General features: G+C 42.5%; 1 protein-coding gene across 3 annotated transcripts in view; it reads right to left on the bottom strand.

Moving 5' to 3' along the window:
* Positions 1-16,402, bottom strand: part of LOC119211479 (double-stranded RNA-specific editase 1) — a 55,828-nt gene that overhangs the window by 9,311 nt on the left and 30,115 nt on the right. For 2 of the 3 annotated variants that reach the window (XM_037462446.2, XM_037462429.2), the window contains 3 exons: positions 6,844-6,918; positions 3,567-4,501; positions 1,508-1,622 (listed from right to left, as the gene is read on the bottom strand). In XM_037462446.2, coding sequence (XP_037318343.1) covers positions 1,508-1,622; positions 3,567-4,501; positions 6,844-6,847 — 1,054 coding nt within the window. In that variant the 5' untranslated portion in view covers positions 6,848-6,918. Of the gene's footprint in view, positions 1-1,507; positions 1,623-3,566; positions 4,502-6,843; positions 6,919-11,671; positions 11,903-16,402 lie in introns of all 3 variants that reach the window. The other variant, XM_062561325.1, reaches the window with a different exon arrangement.

The following is a 16,402-nucleotide window of genomic DNA, read 5'->3' on the forward strand; positions in this document are numbered from 1 at the left end:
AAGGAAGGAGACATTAAGCAACACGACGTGCTTGCTGAAAAACTGTCTGGTAAGATGTAAAATGTGCATAAATTAGTGTATTGTTACAGAATGGGAAGGGAAAAAATGAGTGATTATTGATTATATTTTTTGTAGAATTCAGACCCGGCCCTGTGTCCATGGAGTTCAACTTGGAGTCGTCACAGTGGTTGAAGGAGACGTTGGAACGGTCCGCTCAAGTCCAACAACAACAAGCATCGCCCTGGATACTGAGCAACGGATTGTCCTGTATGACATCTCAACATCATTGCCCTTTTGTTAGACTTATCTATGCTTTGTGTGTTGACTAAATGCCACTCATTTTGATCAAAAAGATTTCTAGACCAATGTACAGTTTGCAGTTGTCTTGTTACAGACATACGATACAGTTGTTTTTTCCACTGTTGGTTTACTTTTTTTTCTTGGTCAGTTCATCTAAGATTTAGACAGATGTGGTTAATACGTGTAAAGACAAATGAGGAATTTCATAGATAATGATTAGTTACGAGAAAACCATCTATTACAGAAATATTTAAACTATCAGGTTGTTCCTGATTTGTTGCCAATTTGGTCTTTGAATTCTGAAATTCAATAATATTGTTTTGCAAACACTTTGAGTTTAAATATGTTTAAATGCTGTTCTTTGAGTTTTCCAGCCAAAGCGGTGTACACTTTTAAATTTTAAAATGGAGGCAGCGTAGCAAAGGATTTTGAGTATACTTGGCAGTGAAATTTGTGAAGTTGAGAAAACTTAAAATAGTTATGCCATCAGATGCAAAACTATTTTGAGTATACTCAACATAAAATTTTCAGTGTTGTTGATGCATGTTTTGAACCTAAAAGAACACACAATTTCAAGTTCCTCCAATTTAATATTATAAGTGTTCTGAACATACCTGAGAAAATGTGACTATCAAATGCAATATTTTAAGTACTGTTAACTCAAGTATATCAGTAGGTCTGAATAACATTAAACTTACAAACAAATTCAGGATAGCACGTTGAGAAAACTTCTCATTGTGAGTTGACACAACACATTATCCATTAGTTGACTATACTCAATATAAGTATTCTCAACTTCGTTCAGTATTCCACAGTGTCTGAATTCCGTTTTTGACTCATGTGAGCTGTTCTAAATCAGGGTAAATTGATTTTCACATTTTACCATCCAGCAAAGCAGTAGATACCCACCTATAGCTGGAAGAGTGGAGACTGGCTGAATGCGAAAGAAAAGCTTGGCTCGTATGAGTTGTGATATTTCACATAAAACACAAATGCATCACAATCCCAGCTCATGGATAAAGTGATGCAGTTAACCCCCTAACCCAAACAGCTTCCTGCTGATACAAAGACAGGAGAAGTAAACTTCTCTTAACCACCATACTCAGTGTTTATCTGATCCCTCTTAACATTCAGAGCTGCAGCCTTAAACACAGAGCCTGTAAAATCATCCAGGACGGGGGTTAAAGCAACTAGAAAATAGAATCACCTGTTGTCATGACGACACCTGCCAATACTTTCCGTCTCGAGTGCGGAGACGAGAAGTTGTCCGTGAGTTCGCTGAACTTGTCGACGACCAGGCGAGAGACAGAGTCCGCCAGGACCTTCAGATGGAAGGAAGGAATGGCAGAAAATAAAGTCTGTTAAGAAAACTAAGCAGACTGATCTCATCCTCAGGTTTGATGTAATAGGAGTATGAGAGACCAACAATGCCCACGAGTGATGGAAATAAAGTGAAAGCTCCTCTTATCTGCACTGAAAATGTTATTAAATATTTCAATTGGGAATGCTGCACTGGTGTGAATGACAGGCAGGATTGTGAGCCGCTTACCACATTCAAATCCTCCGCTTCACTGACTGCTCTGGAAGTAAAGCAGAGCGACTAGGAAATGCTGGTATAATGAACGGGAGCGTTTGAATAGCACGCGGAGGGTGATGGTAATTAAGATAGCACCTTTGTTATCAGTGTGCAGGGATTACAGGCAGGGATTACTTCATGTGTAAATAGATTCCTAATGTATTGAACTCGTCTCTCCTGAAGCTCTTCAATCAGACTTTGTCGGATTGGCCACAAGCGGGGGACAAGGTAGACGAGTCTTTGGTGTGGACAACACAGATCTCACAAAGAAACATGTGCAGCTTACAATCAACGCCACTGCCACAATCTGGCCGCAACCTTTCTCAAAAAAGGTTTACAGGTGACGATTGTCATCACTTTCTCGTCACATTTTTGATACAACTCAATTTTGCTTTTGTGCTGTGCTGTTATGAAGACCAACTATCAGGGAATGGGTTTGTGCCAATATAGAAAGAGTAAATCTAATAATTCCATACATAAAAAAAATATCTATATTATTACAACGCACTATATATATGACTCCAGTCCAAAAGAAGACAACTAAAAACCTAAAAATGTTTGTGGGCATATAGTTTGTAATAAGTAGTCTGGACCACCCCTTAGTTAAGATGCTATAGGCCTAGACTCCTTCCACAATAATCCACGTTTTATTAATGCACATCACTAATTCAGCTTCTTTCCGGGAGTTTTTTGTGTTTTCTCCCCTAGCAGGTCTCCGTGGATCGTAGTTCCGTCTGGACCCTGGTTGTGATTCCTGGCATGGCCCTGCTGACACCTGCTGCTGCTATCATCATCATCATCATCATTACTTTAAATATGATTCATATTACTGTCATCACAAACCAACATCTTTCTGCTCTCCCTCCCCACAGAAGCCTCTGTGGATGGTGGTTCTATCTGATGGTGGTTGTCCCTGCAGTGGTCCTGCCGTACACCTGTTCTGCTACTTGCAATTACTTGTATCATCTCTGTTAGAGGAATTGAATGTATTGTACATCTTTTACACTGTTCATTCTGTACACATGACATCCATTGCAGTCCGTCCATCCCGGGAGAGGGATCCCTCCTCTGACGTTCTCCCTAAGGTTTCTTCCCTTTTTTCCCCCCATTGAAGGATTTTTTCATATTTTGGGGAGTTTTTCCTGTGCCAATGTGAGGGTTTCGGGACAGAGGATGTTTCATGTGTACAGACTGTAAAGCCCTCTGAGGCAAATTTGTAATTTGTGATTTTGGGCTATACAAAATGAAATTAATTGAATAGATTTGAATTAGCCTGGTTAATGACAAACATCTGCTCAGGTTACACATTTAGCAGATGATCGTATGTACAAGCTAAGGTCCTAGATACAATGCAGAAAACAACATAAAAGGGTCTGCTCTTTTAAAATGGTTTGATATTATGAATTATTATATATACGTATATTATATTACAACATTACAACAACATTCATCAGTCCATGTTTACTATTCATACTGTGCAACTAAATAAAAAGGAAATGCCTATGTTATTACACAAGCATTGCATTGCATATTTTCAACTCGTAGCACCCAAAGGATGCAGAGCAGAAAGAATGAGTTATGAGTAGATCCTCATTTCTTTCCTTGATTCTGTCTTTTAACAACACAAGACAAACTCTTAAAAGGAGTAAAAAGGAGAATAACGGCATAATTTACCCAGGTCCTTGCTTACCTGTGGCAGGTGAAGCTGCAGTCCTTCTCTGGGTATTGGCTGACTTGATGGAGCCTGATCCAGCTGCATGTTAAACAGAGCAGACAGAGCAGCCTGGGCAGCGCGGGCCTTGGCCAGCTTCTTGTTTCGTCCAGAACCCTGGAAGCTCTGAGCATCCACTGACACTGACATTACAAAGTTCTTGGCATGGCTCTCCCCGCTCTCGGACACAAAGTCATACTTGAGGCCTGGCCGCAACTCATTGAGGATCATGACTGGATTCTTGCCGCTTGTAGGGGAGATGAAGGGGGGGGGGACTAGAGGTAACGGGGCCTGCCCGAGGTTGGGGACAGGAGAGGGCAGCAACGGGTACTCTATTCCCAATGAGTTGAAGGAACCATTACTGATGGATGCAAGGTAAAAAGGGTCGTCGGCAGGAATGGATGTCTCAAAGGCATTAAAGAGCATGTCTGGAAAGTCAGCCTGGTCCGAGGTGAAGTCCGTGTGCACAGACAGAGTCCGGCCCATGGCCATGTGGGCTTCGGACGCATTGGGGAACTGGACGAAGGAGCGCAGGGCCTTCTCTGCTGCATTCAGCTTGGCCTTTTTCTTGGTAGGACCGGAACCCTCGAAGAGCTGCCCGTTGACCTCCACAGTCATCACGAAGACGGGTGCATGGACGGGCCCGGTCTGAGAGAGTATTTTGTACTGCAGCCCTGGCTTGATCTCATTGAGCTGCATGAGGGCATTCTTAGGCAGAATGGGCCCGGGGACTTTCTTACGCTTCTTGGGCCTGTACTTGGAATGCGCATGCCCATTATTGCCCTCCTCTAAAGGACGCTTCCTCCCACCCCCACCACTCCCATTGGGGGGTTGAGCAGTCGCAGCTGCAACCCCCTCTTTGGAGAAGAGGTTGTCCAAGTTCCGATTTTCCTTAACATCTGTGCTGCATGAACCTGCGGTGCCCAGAAAGAGTAACTTACAATGCCTTCGTTGCAGGATCTTGTAAATGTAAAATTTAGAGATTCCTTTAGCTTTCTTTGCAATTGAACAAGTGATGTGTGTTCCTTAATCAATACTTGGTGGTGACAATTGGGAAACTCTATCAGTAGTGTATTTCAAACACATTCATTACTTTATGACAGCAACAATGCTACACACAATCAGGACTGATCTGTTTGATTAAAATAGGGATGGCAAATAAAAACTGTAACACTTGCCTCGCCAAACTATGAAAAGCAAAACTTTGACTTTAGCTATTTGTTGCAGTACTCAAATTTAGCAAAGTATATAACTTGATGTGTTTTGAAATGACTTCCTCAGGACGATGTTGTGTGTTTGGGGAACACATATCACCAGGCCCTGATAAAAAAGCTGATGGAACTTAATGTAAATTTCCATTTATAACATCCTCCAGCATAAGCTTGATAGGTTACTCCTTTCGGTGCTCAGGACAGAAAACAATCCTATAATTGCAGGTTTAAGGGGGTTGTGGAGAAAGATGGGGGTGCAAACAATGAATTATTTCCTAAAATAATTCTGTACTTCAACTGAGCCTGAGGAAGGACACCAGAGAAATGATATTGACTTTTAGCACTTTTATCGATTGATTAACTGTGACCAGCCCAGGCAGGAAACCAGCAGCCATTCTGCATTAGGTATTCAAATCTCATTGAGTTTCTTTCAATTCTTTCTGACACTACATGAAAAAAATTGATGTTACCATATGTTAACTTATAGTAATGTAAGGTAAATGAGGAACTTCTTTCTGATGATTTCCTGGGTCTCAGCCTACTGCCGGTGTTACATTGTATTCTCTGAGCCGTCAAATGTAGTAGTACTCATCCCTAGCCATTGTCATCTTAAGCCAAGTTAAGCTTCATATATTCCAATTAAAATTGTCTTTGACTTCTTCTATAATCAATGTATACAGTTCCTGGGCAGAGTTATGTTCGCTGTTCAGTAACAGCCATCAACAACTGTAAGCAAAGTAAATAACAGGCATTCACAAGGGGAACTGAACCCAAACATGAGAAACACAATGGCAGATAATACCCTGAGCAACAAGAGGGGGAGAATGATTATAGGTCTGCTGGGGAAGAGAGAACATATTGTTATTGTTCTTCCACTGAAACAGTCAGCGATGCAGCTCAGCAAGCAAATATAGTCATGAGAATTTTCTCTTCATTGGATGTAGAAGTGAATCCATTGGGTGCATCCCATGGAAAGGTCTGTCTATGGATCAAAATGTGTCTCGGCATGTCCGGTTGAAACGCCAATGCAAAATGCGTTACCTTATATTTGAATCCTCTTTTATTTGACTCGCTGTTTATGATTTTAACCAGCAGCCCTTGAATAACCTTGAGCGCTTCCATAAGCAGCGTGAGCTAACTCTTCCTACACTCGCATGCATAATCCACATGTTCTCCCAACTCGCTTCACTTTGGCTTACACTGAACAGGGACAGGATTACTGATGTATGAGCACGAATAAAGAAGAGTTTAAATAGTCCGTTAGCTTTGGGGCGAAGGCACAATCACAATGCTTAACATCATCATCATCTCTTTGGCTCTCGTCTTCCAGCAGAGAGACGTCTTTCAGCCTATTCTGACGAACAGCCATTGAAAATGGAATGCCATCTCAGCTAGATGCTGGATGGTATCATCCTTGTAAATAAATAGCACACTTAAAAGACCACAGATCCTTTCCCCAGGAATCGGCGTCCAGAAGCAAAGGCAGACACATAACTGAGGTCAGACGAAAACAACGCTTTGTGTTAAATTGTTTTGCTTGCTGCATATTAACATCTCTTACAATCTTGAAAGATTCCTTTTTTCCATAAAATCCTTTTGTATCTTTCCAAGGGTCATGTGGTTTAAGGGCTGAAATAGACCTATGACTCAAAAACCAAAGGTGTCTCTCGGGGGGGGAGGGGGGATTTAGGGAGCTTTTTTGTTAAGACCAAGGCGACAAGTTTAGAATTTGCTATCAAAATGGACTGAAATCTCCCAGTAGATACACCCCGACCCTGGGATAAAGCTCTGATCCTGCCTCCTGAGCTGGCCAAAAAGAATTGGGTGGTACATTTTTAAGGACAGTTTGACAGGAATGCAATGCAGCAGAGCTATTTAAGCTCAGGATCCTGTACTTCCCATACCAATGTGCATGTTTCTTGTACACTCAACACAAGAATAAAAGATACATCTTTAGTAAAAAGCAGAAACATTTTTCTCAATGCTTTAGGTTCAGATCTGAAATTGGTGTCTTGGTTAAACTTGAAATATAAAAATGGACTCACTCATGCTTTTTGCTTCGCTCCCTTCTATGGTGAGCAGTCTCTGTTGGTTATGAAGTAGCCGATCTCCCTCTCGGCCTGGAGGAAACACACAAAGCAAATGATGCAGGTTGATCTGTGAAAAGGGCTCTGCTATTTGCAGCTATGAGGATTCACTGGGACAACAAATCTCGTGCCATGTACACAAACATGAATATAAATCTTTGTTATGTTAAATAACAGCGCCAAACAGATGTGCATGTCTAGACTTAATGATACATTGATCAGAACAAACCTACGTTCTACAAACAGCTTTTAATGTTCTAACAAAAGCTCTTTTGTTTTTCCCATTGATATTTTATACTTCCATCACTTTCGAGTTTTTTAGCATGGTTTTGGACTTTTAAATGAAAAAAAAATGAAATTCTGACGGACAGATGCCCTAACCCCAAAACAGTCATCATAAAAAGAACGTTTAACAAGATTATCTGTAAAATGACTACCGGTGTAAGCCAAGGAATATATAGTTTGTACAATGCTAACCAGCAGTGAAAACAAGCTGTCAGTTAGAAACATGACGAATCAGCAGACAGCACCCAGTGAGGCCCGAACAAACCATCATATTCCCTCCATATAACATGCAGAATTTTTATATTTTATTTCACAGTTACATTTTGCCGTCGTTAGTGTTTTTTTAACATAGTTTTCACTACCTTTTTCTCTGATACAGTATCAATACTGACGGATGAAACGTGAAACAAGAAGTGGTGATGGGACATTTTCTTCCTACATGTATGGTTTTATGAGTTTGATGACACAAAATGGAACAATCCCTCAGAGCCAGCAGTGTAGATGTCTGTTTAAAAGCTTTTAGGCTTTAATACCTAATCCATCATTGAACCAATCCAAACTCTGTTCCCTTCCCTCTACATCTCCTTGCTTATGTGTCACAACTCATCCCCCAGACCCCCCCTGCCCTCAGCTCTAAGCTACTCCTGTCAGACAGAGGTACTTGTCCCTCAGGCTAATAACAGATACTAAGCTGTCGTTATTTCCTCCGGTCTAATCATGAAACTGTCGCTCAGAGTGCCTCCCTGGGCACGAACAAACAAACTGGGGCTAGCAGAAATCACGCAACATTTAGCATTAATTTACCAAGACGGAGGGGGCGGGTTGTGTCTCCAGGTTCCTTGAGCACCACTAGTACATTTCACTACATTCTTTAAAATGACTATTTTTTACTTTTCGTAGTATATTTGAATGCTAATGCTTTAATTTAAAACAAATTATTTCATCACTTGTTTTTACTTTAATCTCGCTTGATGAAGGTCCTTACAACTGTAAGTATCTGCAGGAAATCCATTTATAAAAACTCTGGTTCACAATGTTTTCCTTTATTCACCTCAATTAGACCCAATGAAATGGTTAATCAGCTTTCCTCTGGAAGAAGGACCGAGCAAAGCTCCGAGCCAATGGGATTGACAGGAAAGGCTTCATACTTGTTCTATTTAATCGCTCCTCTGTTTGCAGATACGGCCTCCTTCCCCTCTGCCACTCAGCCACTTGGCTCCAAACATTAGACACAACAATGTTATCGGGGGTTCTCTGGATCCATTGTGTGAGACGGGTGGAAGGAGAACACGGCTTTGGTCGCCTTTCTCGAGATACTGGAGGAAGAAAATGAACTCAGAGGAAGTAACGTGTCAACACGTGTAGATTGGAGTTTTGTATTTTGCTCATTCAAAAACCTTGTTTACCTCATTATAGACTCTGAATCACATACACAAGGACCAGGGTCCCGTTCTTCATGTGTGGCTAGCTGAGTTAACTGGATCATTTTCAGGATAAGATTACATAGATGAGGCTTTTCGGTTCCACAAAGTAAGTTTGGCAAAACCACCACAGCAACACATCCAAAAACTTGCCACCCCCCCCAGAATGAAGGGCATCTCTCTTCCTCATTGATGAAGGAGCGATATAAGTTAGATTAACGTTTTATAGGACGAGAGTTCTCCGAGATCACAAAGATCTGTTATGACATCACAATGACGTTCTTGACGAGCGCCATCGATGCAGCCGCCCATGAATGCTTTATTTACAGAAGACCTTCTCGAGCCGTAACGTTACGTACACACCAGTCCCTATGAGAAAAAAAACCCTTATTTTGAACTAACAGTCGTCCAATATAGAATGTAATTGACCCCACAATGTCATCACTTTTAGCTTAGTCAGCTAAATCAATGTCAAAATCCAAGAGCGCAAAACAGGTCCATGCGCGCGCCAAAATCAAACATTAGCGAGCAAAAGTCCTTCTCGCGCGAGCTATTTGTCAGTGACCACGAGACTTCTCCAGAACTATGGAAGCCCATTTCCGCACTAAAAAAAAATGATGGGGTTGGAAAATTGAAATAATGAGATAAAAACATGCACAGGCTCCTTCGTAGTTCAGTTCAATTGGCAAGATATCCACAGATTCAGACTTTCCGGGTCAATATCTTCTCAGCAAAATGTTATTTTATCAAAACACTAAATTGCTCCTAATGTGCTGCCTAAGTGTGACTACGTATTGGTAAAATTATGGTAAATTAGGGTTGTAGCTGGTGGTCAGCTACGGTCCATTACGGTTACAAAGAGGTGTTGTTTGTGATTTATCTCATCATTTCGACTTTCTATCCCTTTTCTTCAGTGCGGAAATGGGCTTCTTTAGTTCTGGAGTGCATAACTCCAGCCTTTCCAAAGACGAGGTTTGTACACGCAAAAGATACCACTGGGTCCGCCCCCTTACCGTTAAAAAGAACAACAGCAAGCGAGTGAGCAGAAAATATCCTCACGACTGCGGAGATTCAAGTTTTGTAGGCGAGCAAATGGCGATTTCTGCGTGCGCATGGCCCTGATTTGCGTTCTCAGATGATTTGCCTTCACAGTCAGCACTGTTGCTGTCGATTGCACTGTGAGCACTCTTTGCACTATTAGCTGTCAAAATGCTGACAGGCAATCGAAATTTCGCAACTTATGATTTGTTTGGTATCAGAGCATTTTCAAACGGGTTCCATTAACAAATTAGCCACAGCCGCACTCCACCCCACTAACAACGCAAGGTATACAGATCATTTTTGAGGTGGATTACTATGGTACACCTGAATCAATAGTAACAGATGCCTGGAGAAAAACACCAATTTGAAGACTGACAGGATGTTTTGGTAAATGATCCGCTGTTAACAATCATGCCAAATCTACTTGGCAGAGGCTCCGCCCTCGTCAGAAACAGCAGCTGGAGAGCACAAGCTGCTACGTCATCTCTCTCTGCAAACCCCATCAACAAGAACACAGCACTTGGACACCAGCCATCAGTGGTAACCAGCAACTGAGCCGACAGTGTTAAATGGATTTGGGAGCCTTTTTCTGGTGCTTGGGGCGAGTTACAATCACAGCCTGAGAGGGAGAACAACATCAAACAGCTGTCAGAGGACTCCTTTAGTGGCCTAATGCAGATGGATCGACCCTGAGGAGATGCAGGCAACAGGGAGGGGGAAACGGTGGCTTCAGACATGTGATGTGGACAAATAAAATTGAAAACAACTTTCTTGTCGGCGGCACAGTGCTTTTCTCAGAATCAGAACCGGGAGCCATATATAGCCACATATAGAGGAATTTGTCTTGATGATTGATGTGAAGAATAAAATAAGATGAGGTAAATATAAACAGATAAGTATGTTAAAACAAGTATGTACTGTATTTATATGTGGTTCCATGGGGAGAGGAACCACTGTGCAAATGTTCCCGGGGATGGAGTATTTGGGTCATTGGGCGACTTGGACTTGGTTCATGAGACCAACTGATGATGGGAAGAAACTGTTTCTGTGGCCAGAGGGGCGGGGCTCAGAAACACACATACAAACTCCATTTTCTCCCCTGAGATATTATTCTTAGAGGAATTTGACAGGCCGGATTGTGACACATTGATAGCCCCGGGGAAGGTGATGAGTTGGTGGATGAGAGGGGTCACACCTGGTGGGGACACTGCAGGGATGGATATTACAATCACATCCCAAAATGTAGTGGACAGTATGTGCTGCTGTGAATGTTTGTTCTTGTGAGTGTTTGTATTGTCTTTGAGTTCTAGGTGCAGCTCTGATGAGGGAATGTGTGAGTTGGATCCTATAATAGCGCCACACACACACACACACACACACACACACACACACACACACACACACACACACACACACCTATACACAGACATACACATACACACTGACCTGTGACTGACCGCTGCTGTGATGTCACCAACTCTATTGTAATATTGGCAAAAACGCATGTTGCACTGTAGTGTATGCCGCACATATTTATACATCTTTAATGTATTTCAATCAGGAGAGACTTATTTAATAATAAAACAATAATTTATTTCACATGCATCAAATATGACTTGTGCAACTTCTTTGGCGATTGGACTCCATCATGGAGGACTATCCGACGGCAGGGATACTGAGGACCAATAGGCCCAATTTCAAGGTGAAAGGAATAGCAGCACCCTGATGACGAATCAGGAACAACGCCAATGGCGACTGGAGGCACAGCTGACAAAGGCAACCGTGTGTAGAATCTGATTGGTCACTAAAATGTGCACGCCCCTAATCAGCTGATAGCGTAATTACAACGGAGGCAAACATAGTGAGACTGGTTGTCTTCCTGACTGAACTACTTAAGCTACATCTATACATTTCTTTCTTCTTTTTTTTTACATCTGTAGCTTTGTGGAAGGAGGGCATAGCAAAATGAGAATTTAATTGTACAGAGTAACCTGTTAAACAGTACACATGACAATCTTGAATGCAAAGATCTCTCTCACCTTCCTGGCACCAGGCCGTGGTCATTAGGTGGATCTTCACATAACGTTGGTGTCGTGTCATGTATCGTCACCCTCGTTGTGAAGCGATCAGTGATTTCTTGAGGTTTAGCTTGTCACGGTTTAGCCAGGTACAAATAGTGTTTCTTAGATAGAGAGGAAACCAGGTGGGTTGGAAATGTTAATTCCTCGTGGTTGTATGTGCTGGCCTTTGTTCTTCACACATGCAGGACACTGAGGAAGTAGTGAGAATGGAGAAATTGAGTCTTGTTGTGCACACTATATTTTTCTTAATGCTAAGAACTGACTACTAATTTGTCCGCTAGATAAAGCTAACATTTAATAAATGTTCTGCCAACTATCAGTTGAGAATTATTCCAAAGAGTAAATGTAATTGAAACCAGACATTTTGACTTTGAACAAGTCTATCACAGAATGAAGACATTTCAGTAACTCGGCTCGATTCAACCAGATCATTGCCTGACCTTTTCAGCTTGGCAGGTACAAACAGAATGCTTATTAACTGGCGTCTCTCCGGAAGCTTCTCCTTTATATTTACTTCACTTTTCACAGGCTCTCGGAGCTCCATGGAAATGTGACATTTGCAGCAGGTTACAAAATAATCATAAAAGAATCTGCCTAAGGTAATTGCAAACCCATCACATTCAGTCCTACCAGGACCAATAGGAGTAAGGCAGGAGGGCTGGTCGGGGGAAACCTTCATATTTTCTGTAAGTAATGCAGGCAGCAATACACAACAACATAATTGGGTTTGTTCTCACACTTTTATGTCAGCTTAAAGTGGAGGAACAGAGTACCTTCGCACTCCTTGGACGAACATGGACCAATAGGGTCAGCTGACACTAATCCAATGAAAACATGAAGAAGGAGGGCTGAACCAAATAGCTCCAAGCTTCCTCATGAAGTGCAATCATTTATATTATCATTGACATTATCATCATCGTTATCAGTGCTGCTGTCCAGCCGCACAACCAGGTCTGCTCCAAGAAGACAAGAAATCCTAAAACCTGTGCAGTATAAAATTTATAATAGTTCTGTCTGGTTTATACAATATCTTTGTGTATATATAATATCTATAATAATTTTCATTTAGTTACTGTCAATTCGTGTTATTTTTATTACTGCTTATTTATTCCTAATAGTTTTTGTGTTTGAACTTCATTCTTTATCCTTTAAATTTCCCCATTGGGGGACAAATAAAGGATTATCTTATATTATTAATGCGTCCATTACGCGTCATGTGTGCAGTATGAATAATAATGAGAATAAAATCACAACGCAGTCCATCCATGTGATGGGACACCGTGCATGATAGTTATAACTGTAATGACACAGATGTCATTTACGTCATAGCACAGTAACAGAGTAGCGTTAGCCGTGTCATACCATCTGTCTTAGGACCACAGGACAAGGGCCCCTCCCTGCTTCCCAAGGACATTTCCACAGGCTCTCTCTTAAATCTATATGACGAGGGGTCAATGCTGTATCAATGCCACAGGCTAATGTGACTCACTATACCGTGCAGACACCCACTTCCCAGACATATTTGTGCTGTTGACAGCCAACTATTCAAAGCAGCATAGTGGTCTCTCCACTGGTGGCCAAGGTGAAGTGGCAGCCTTCCTGAAGGTAAAGCAATTAAGTGGATTCTCTCCTTCCATACTGCGTGGAGGGAGGGGGCCAAGCAGAGACGACGCTTGGGTAGCATATTGTAAGTGGAGCCTCGGGGCCAACGACCACAAGAGTCATTTAGGAAATAAAGCGCACGTATTTAGCTCAAGTTCAAAGTACACTGTTTCATTTTCCACTAATTATCCTATGAGAGCACACCTGTGTGACGGAGGAGTCTGACTTATACAAATACTCTAATGGTTAAATATTTTTAAAAGACTGAAATGATTGGACTTCTTAATATCTGTACTTTGTTGTCACTTCCTCCTATCTGAAGAGTTGGACATGCACATGGTTACATGTGAAAAGCCAATAAGAAACTCACTCACTTGCATGTATTTATTTATAGGATTCACTATTCTCTGGAAGGGATAGTTGAGTTTCTGCGGGTACGTATCATGATTGCAGGGATTCTGACTTCCGTACGCATCCAAGACATCAGAAAGCCGACACAACCACTAACCCTTAACAGACTTTCACCGGTATTCTTTCCTACCATCGTTCCCACTCTGCCATGCACAGCTGAACTAGATGGAGTCTCAGGTTAAAATATACCATGGACCAACAAGACATTTTCCATGTTTGAATGAATATAGCGCAGAAGAAAACCTGGATACATCCTCTTCTAATCCAGACATACACTGTGGATCACATCCCAAACCTTGTTCTTCTATTGTACGGGAGCTTTATAGGGTTTGATTGCAGCTATTGCAGTAAGATATGTGGCTGTGAGCCTCGGGAGTATCTCCTGTCTATTCTGTGCAACTTGTCCAGTTTACCACCAACACACACACACACACACACACACACACACACACACACACACACACACACACACACACTGTCCCCCTGGTTCACACTCTAATTTTCATTTAATTGCTGCCGACTAGAATCTTGTGAAAGCTGTGCTGGTGGTGGACGAGATGTTTTTTTTGGGGGGGGGGTTTTCTCATTTTTACACCAAATAGAATCAGCTATTAGTAGTAGCAGTAGCATAAAGCCCAACTGTAAGTATTTAAAGTAGCAAGTACAAACATAAAATAGGAAGAGAAATTCAACGTATGTTGAAAGACATTAATTTGGTTTCTGGAGCTCAGAGGCAGAATATGTACATCTACTCCATTTTGTTATTCTTTAATTGGGAAGTAGTACTTCTAGTACATCCCACAGGGAAACATTTAACAGTTAACAATAGAAATCGTTGAAGCTACTTTGAAGATGATTTACTTAAGCAACATCTTCAATGCACATGAGATATATACAGCTACACAGAGTAGCACGATCACCTCCCTTCTTCTGTCTCTGTTTTGCGTCTATGATGTAGGTCCGTGTATTTATGTTTTCACGGTTACCATGACAACGGGGCGTGAGCCTGGATGAGGCGCAGCTGCTCCGAATCACACACCTGTCTCCGACCCCCTATCAGGAGGGTATTTAGGAGCAGCCCCGGACATCCAGTCTTAAACTCTTAGACAATAGATCTTGAGACTTTGTTGGTCTTGCCGGACTTCGCCACACCATTCTTCGACATGCCTGACTTGGTTACGCCAGCATCACAGATTGGGCCAGAGACTCTGGGGAAGGAATCTTTCTTTGTTTCCCACCACCGATCCGGTCTGCGTTTGGGTTCTGTTTGAGCAGACCGTGACATGATGTGACAGAGCTGACCTTCTAGTCACAAAGTCAGCCTCTGAACAGCTGATCTGTGGTGACAGGCTTTGATTCTGCTTGAGCTTATTTCTGACTTTTTACATTTTTCACAAGGTCTGTAAAGGTCGGCATGAGAGATTCCAGGTTCCCCATTGCGCCCATCGCGCCCCCCCTCCACCCTATTCTCTCTGCATCACTAGTCTCGGGGCTCACAACAGATGGCTATCATTGTTCTCTTCGCCCCAGTCAAGGCCAGGTCGGGTCCTCCGCTATCTCCCTATGTGTGTGTGTGGGGGGGGTAGAGCAGAGCTCAGGGCTGATATAGAACTTCACACCCCATGGCATCGGGATAAGTGAGGCCAAGAGCTGAGAGACAGGCAGGTGGAGCTGCAAGGTCTCTGCATGCTTCCCAGTTAGTATCCATGCTCTCCGCTGTCAGCTAGCGCCCCAATGATCCGCGTCTGTTAGAAGTAATGAGAAGGACACAAGGGCTCAGATTCTGACTCATGGAAAGAGGTTTTATTCCTCTCCATGATGTAGTATGACATACAGAAAAAGAATGTGGGCCAGTCTGTGGATTCCATGCTGTCCTTTTCCTCTTCATCTTTGTAAACTGATTTCCTCATACACCAAAAAACGAAATACTTGATTCCTGTAGGTCATATCGTGCATTCCCATCAATAAAGTACATGTGGTCCAAACAATTATATAAATGTGTTGTTTGAATTAGTCACTTAGACACAAAACCTAGAACGATCAAAATACTTCTGTACAACAGCAGTAAGGGTAGTTCTGGAGGGGAGTAGTTTTGTGATCAGATTGGTAGGAGTCATCAAAGAAAACTGGAGGGTGTATTCACTTATCTGGTTGTTCCTTCAGACTAATTGTTTCCTGTGGATGCAGATTTGACAAGTTTTGAAAGACATTCTGATAAGATGAGTTCATTTTAAATACAAATCTTGCATTTAATTAAAAGTTAATATTAGCAGAAGTAATGCATAAGTCTGCCCTTCATGCCTCCTTCTCGACCTGTCTGACAGACAGGTGGGGGGCAGGGGGGGGGTGGGCTCAGAGGAGCTCACAAGCCTGAGCCCTGAGGAGAATGTGGGGTTATCAGCAGAGCTTCAGGCCAACCCCAACTGCAGGGTGGAGGGAGAGTGGGGCTCCGTATCAAGCCCTCCACATCACAGAGCGCCGGGTGTGCTCGACGAGATCTGCAGCGGCGGTTTTGGGCCGACAGACACATCCCTTAGCGGCGGCGCCCGTGTCCACGCCTCGCGGAGCACATCGGCTTATAGCTCGTCTGAAATTCACTTTTGCTCCCAGTAGATTAAACTCACACTTGAGTTCATCTCACAACACCCCGCTTAGCAGGGACAGGGAGGGGAGGGG

This window comes from Pungitius pungitius, chromosome 3 (genome assembly GCF_949316345.1).
Source record: "Pungitius pungitius chromosome 3, fPunPun2.1, whole genome shotgun sequence".
Taxonomy (NCBI): Eukaryota; Metazoa; Chordata; class Actinopteri; order Perciformes; family Gasterosteidae; genus Pungitius; species Pungitius pungitius.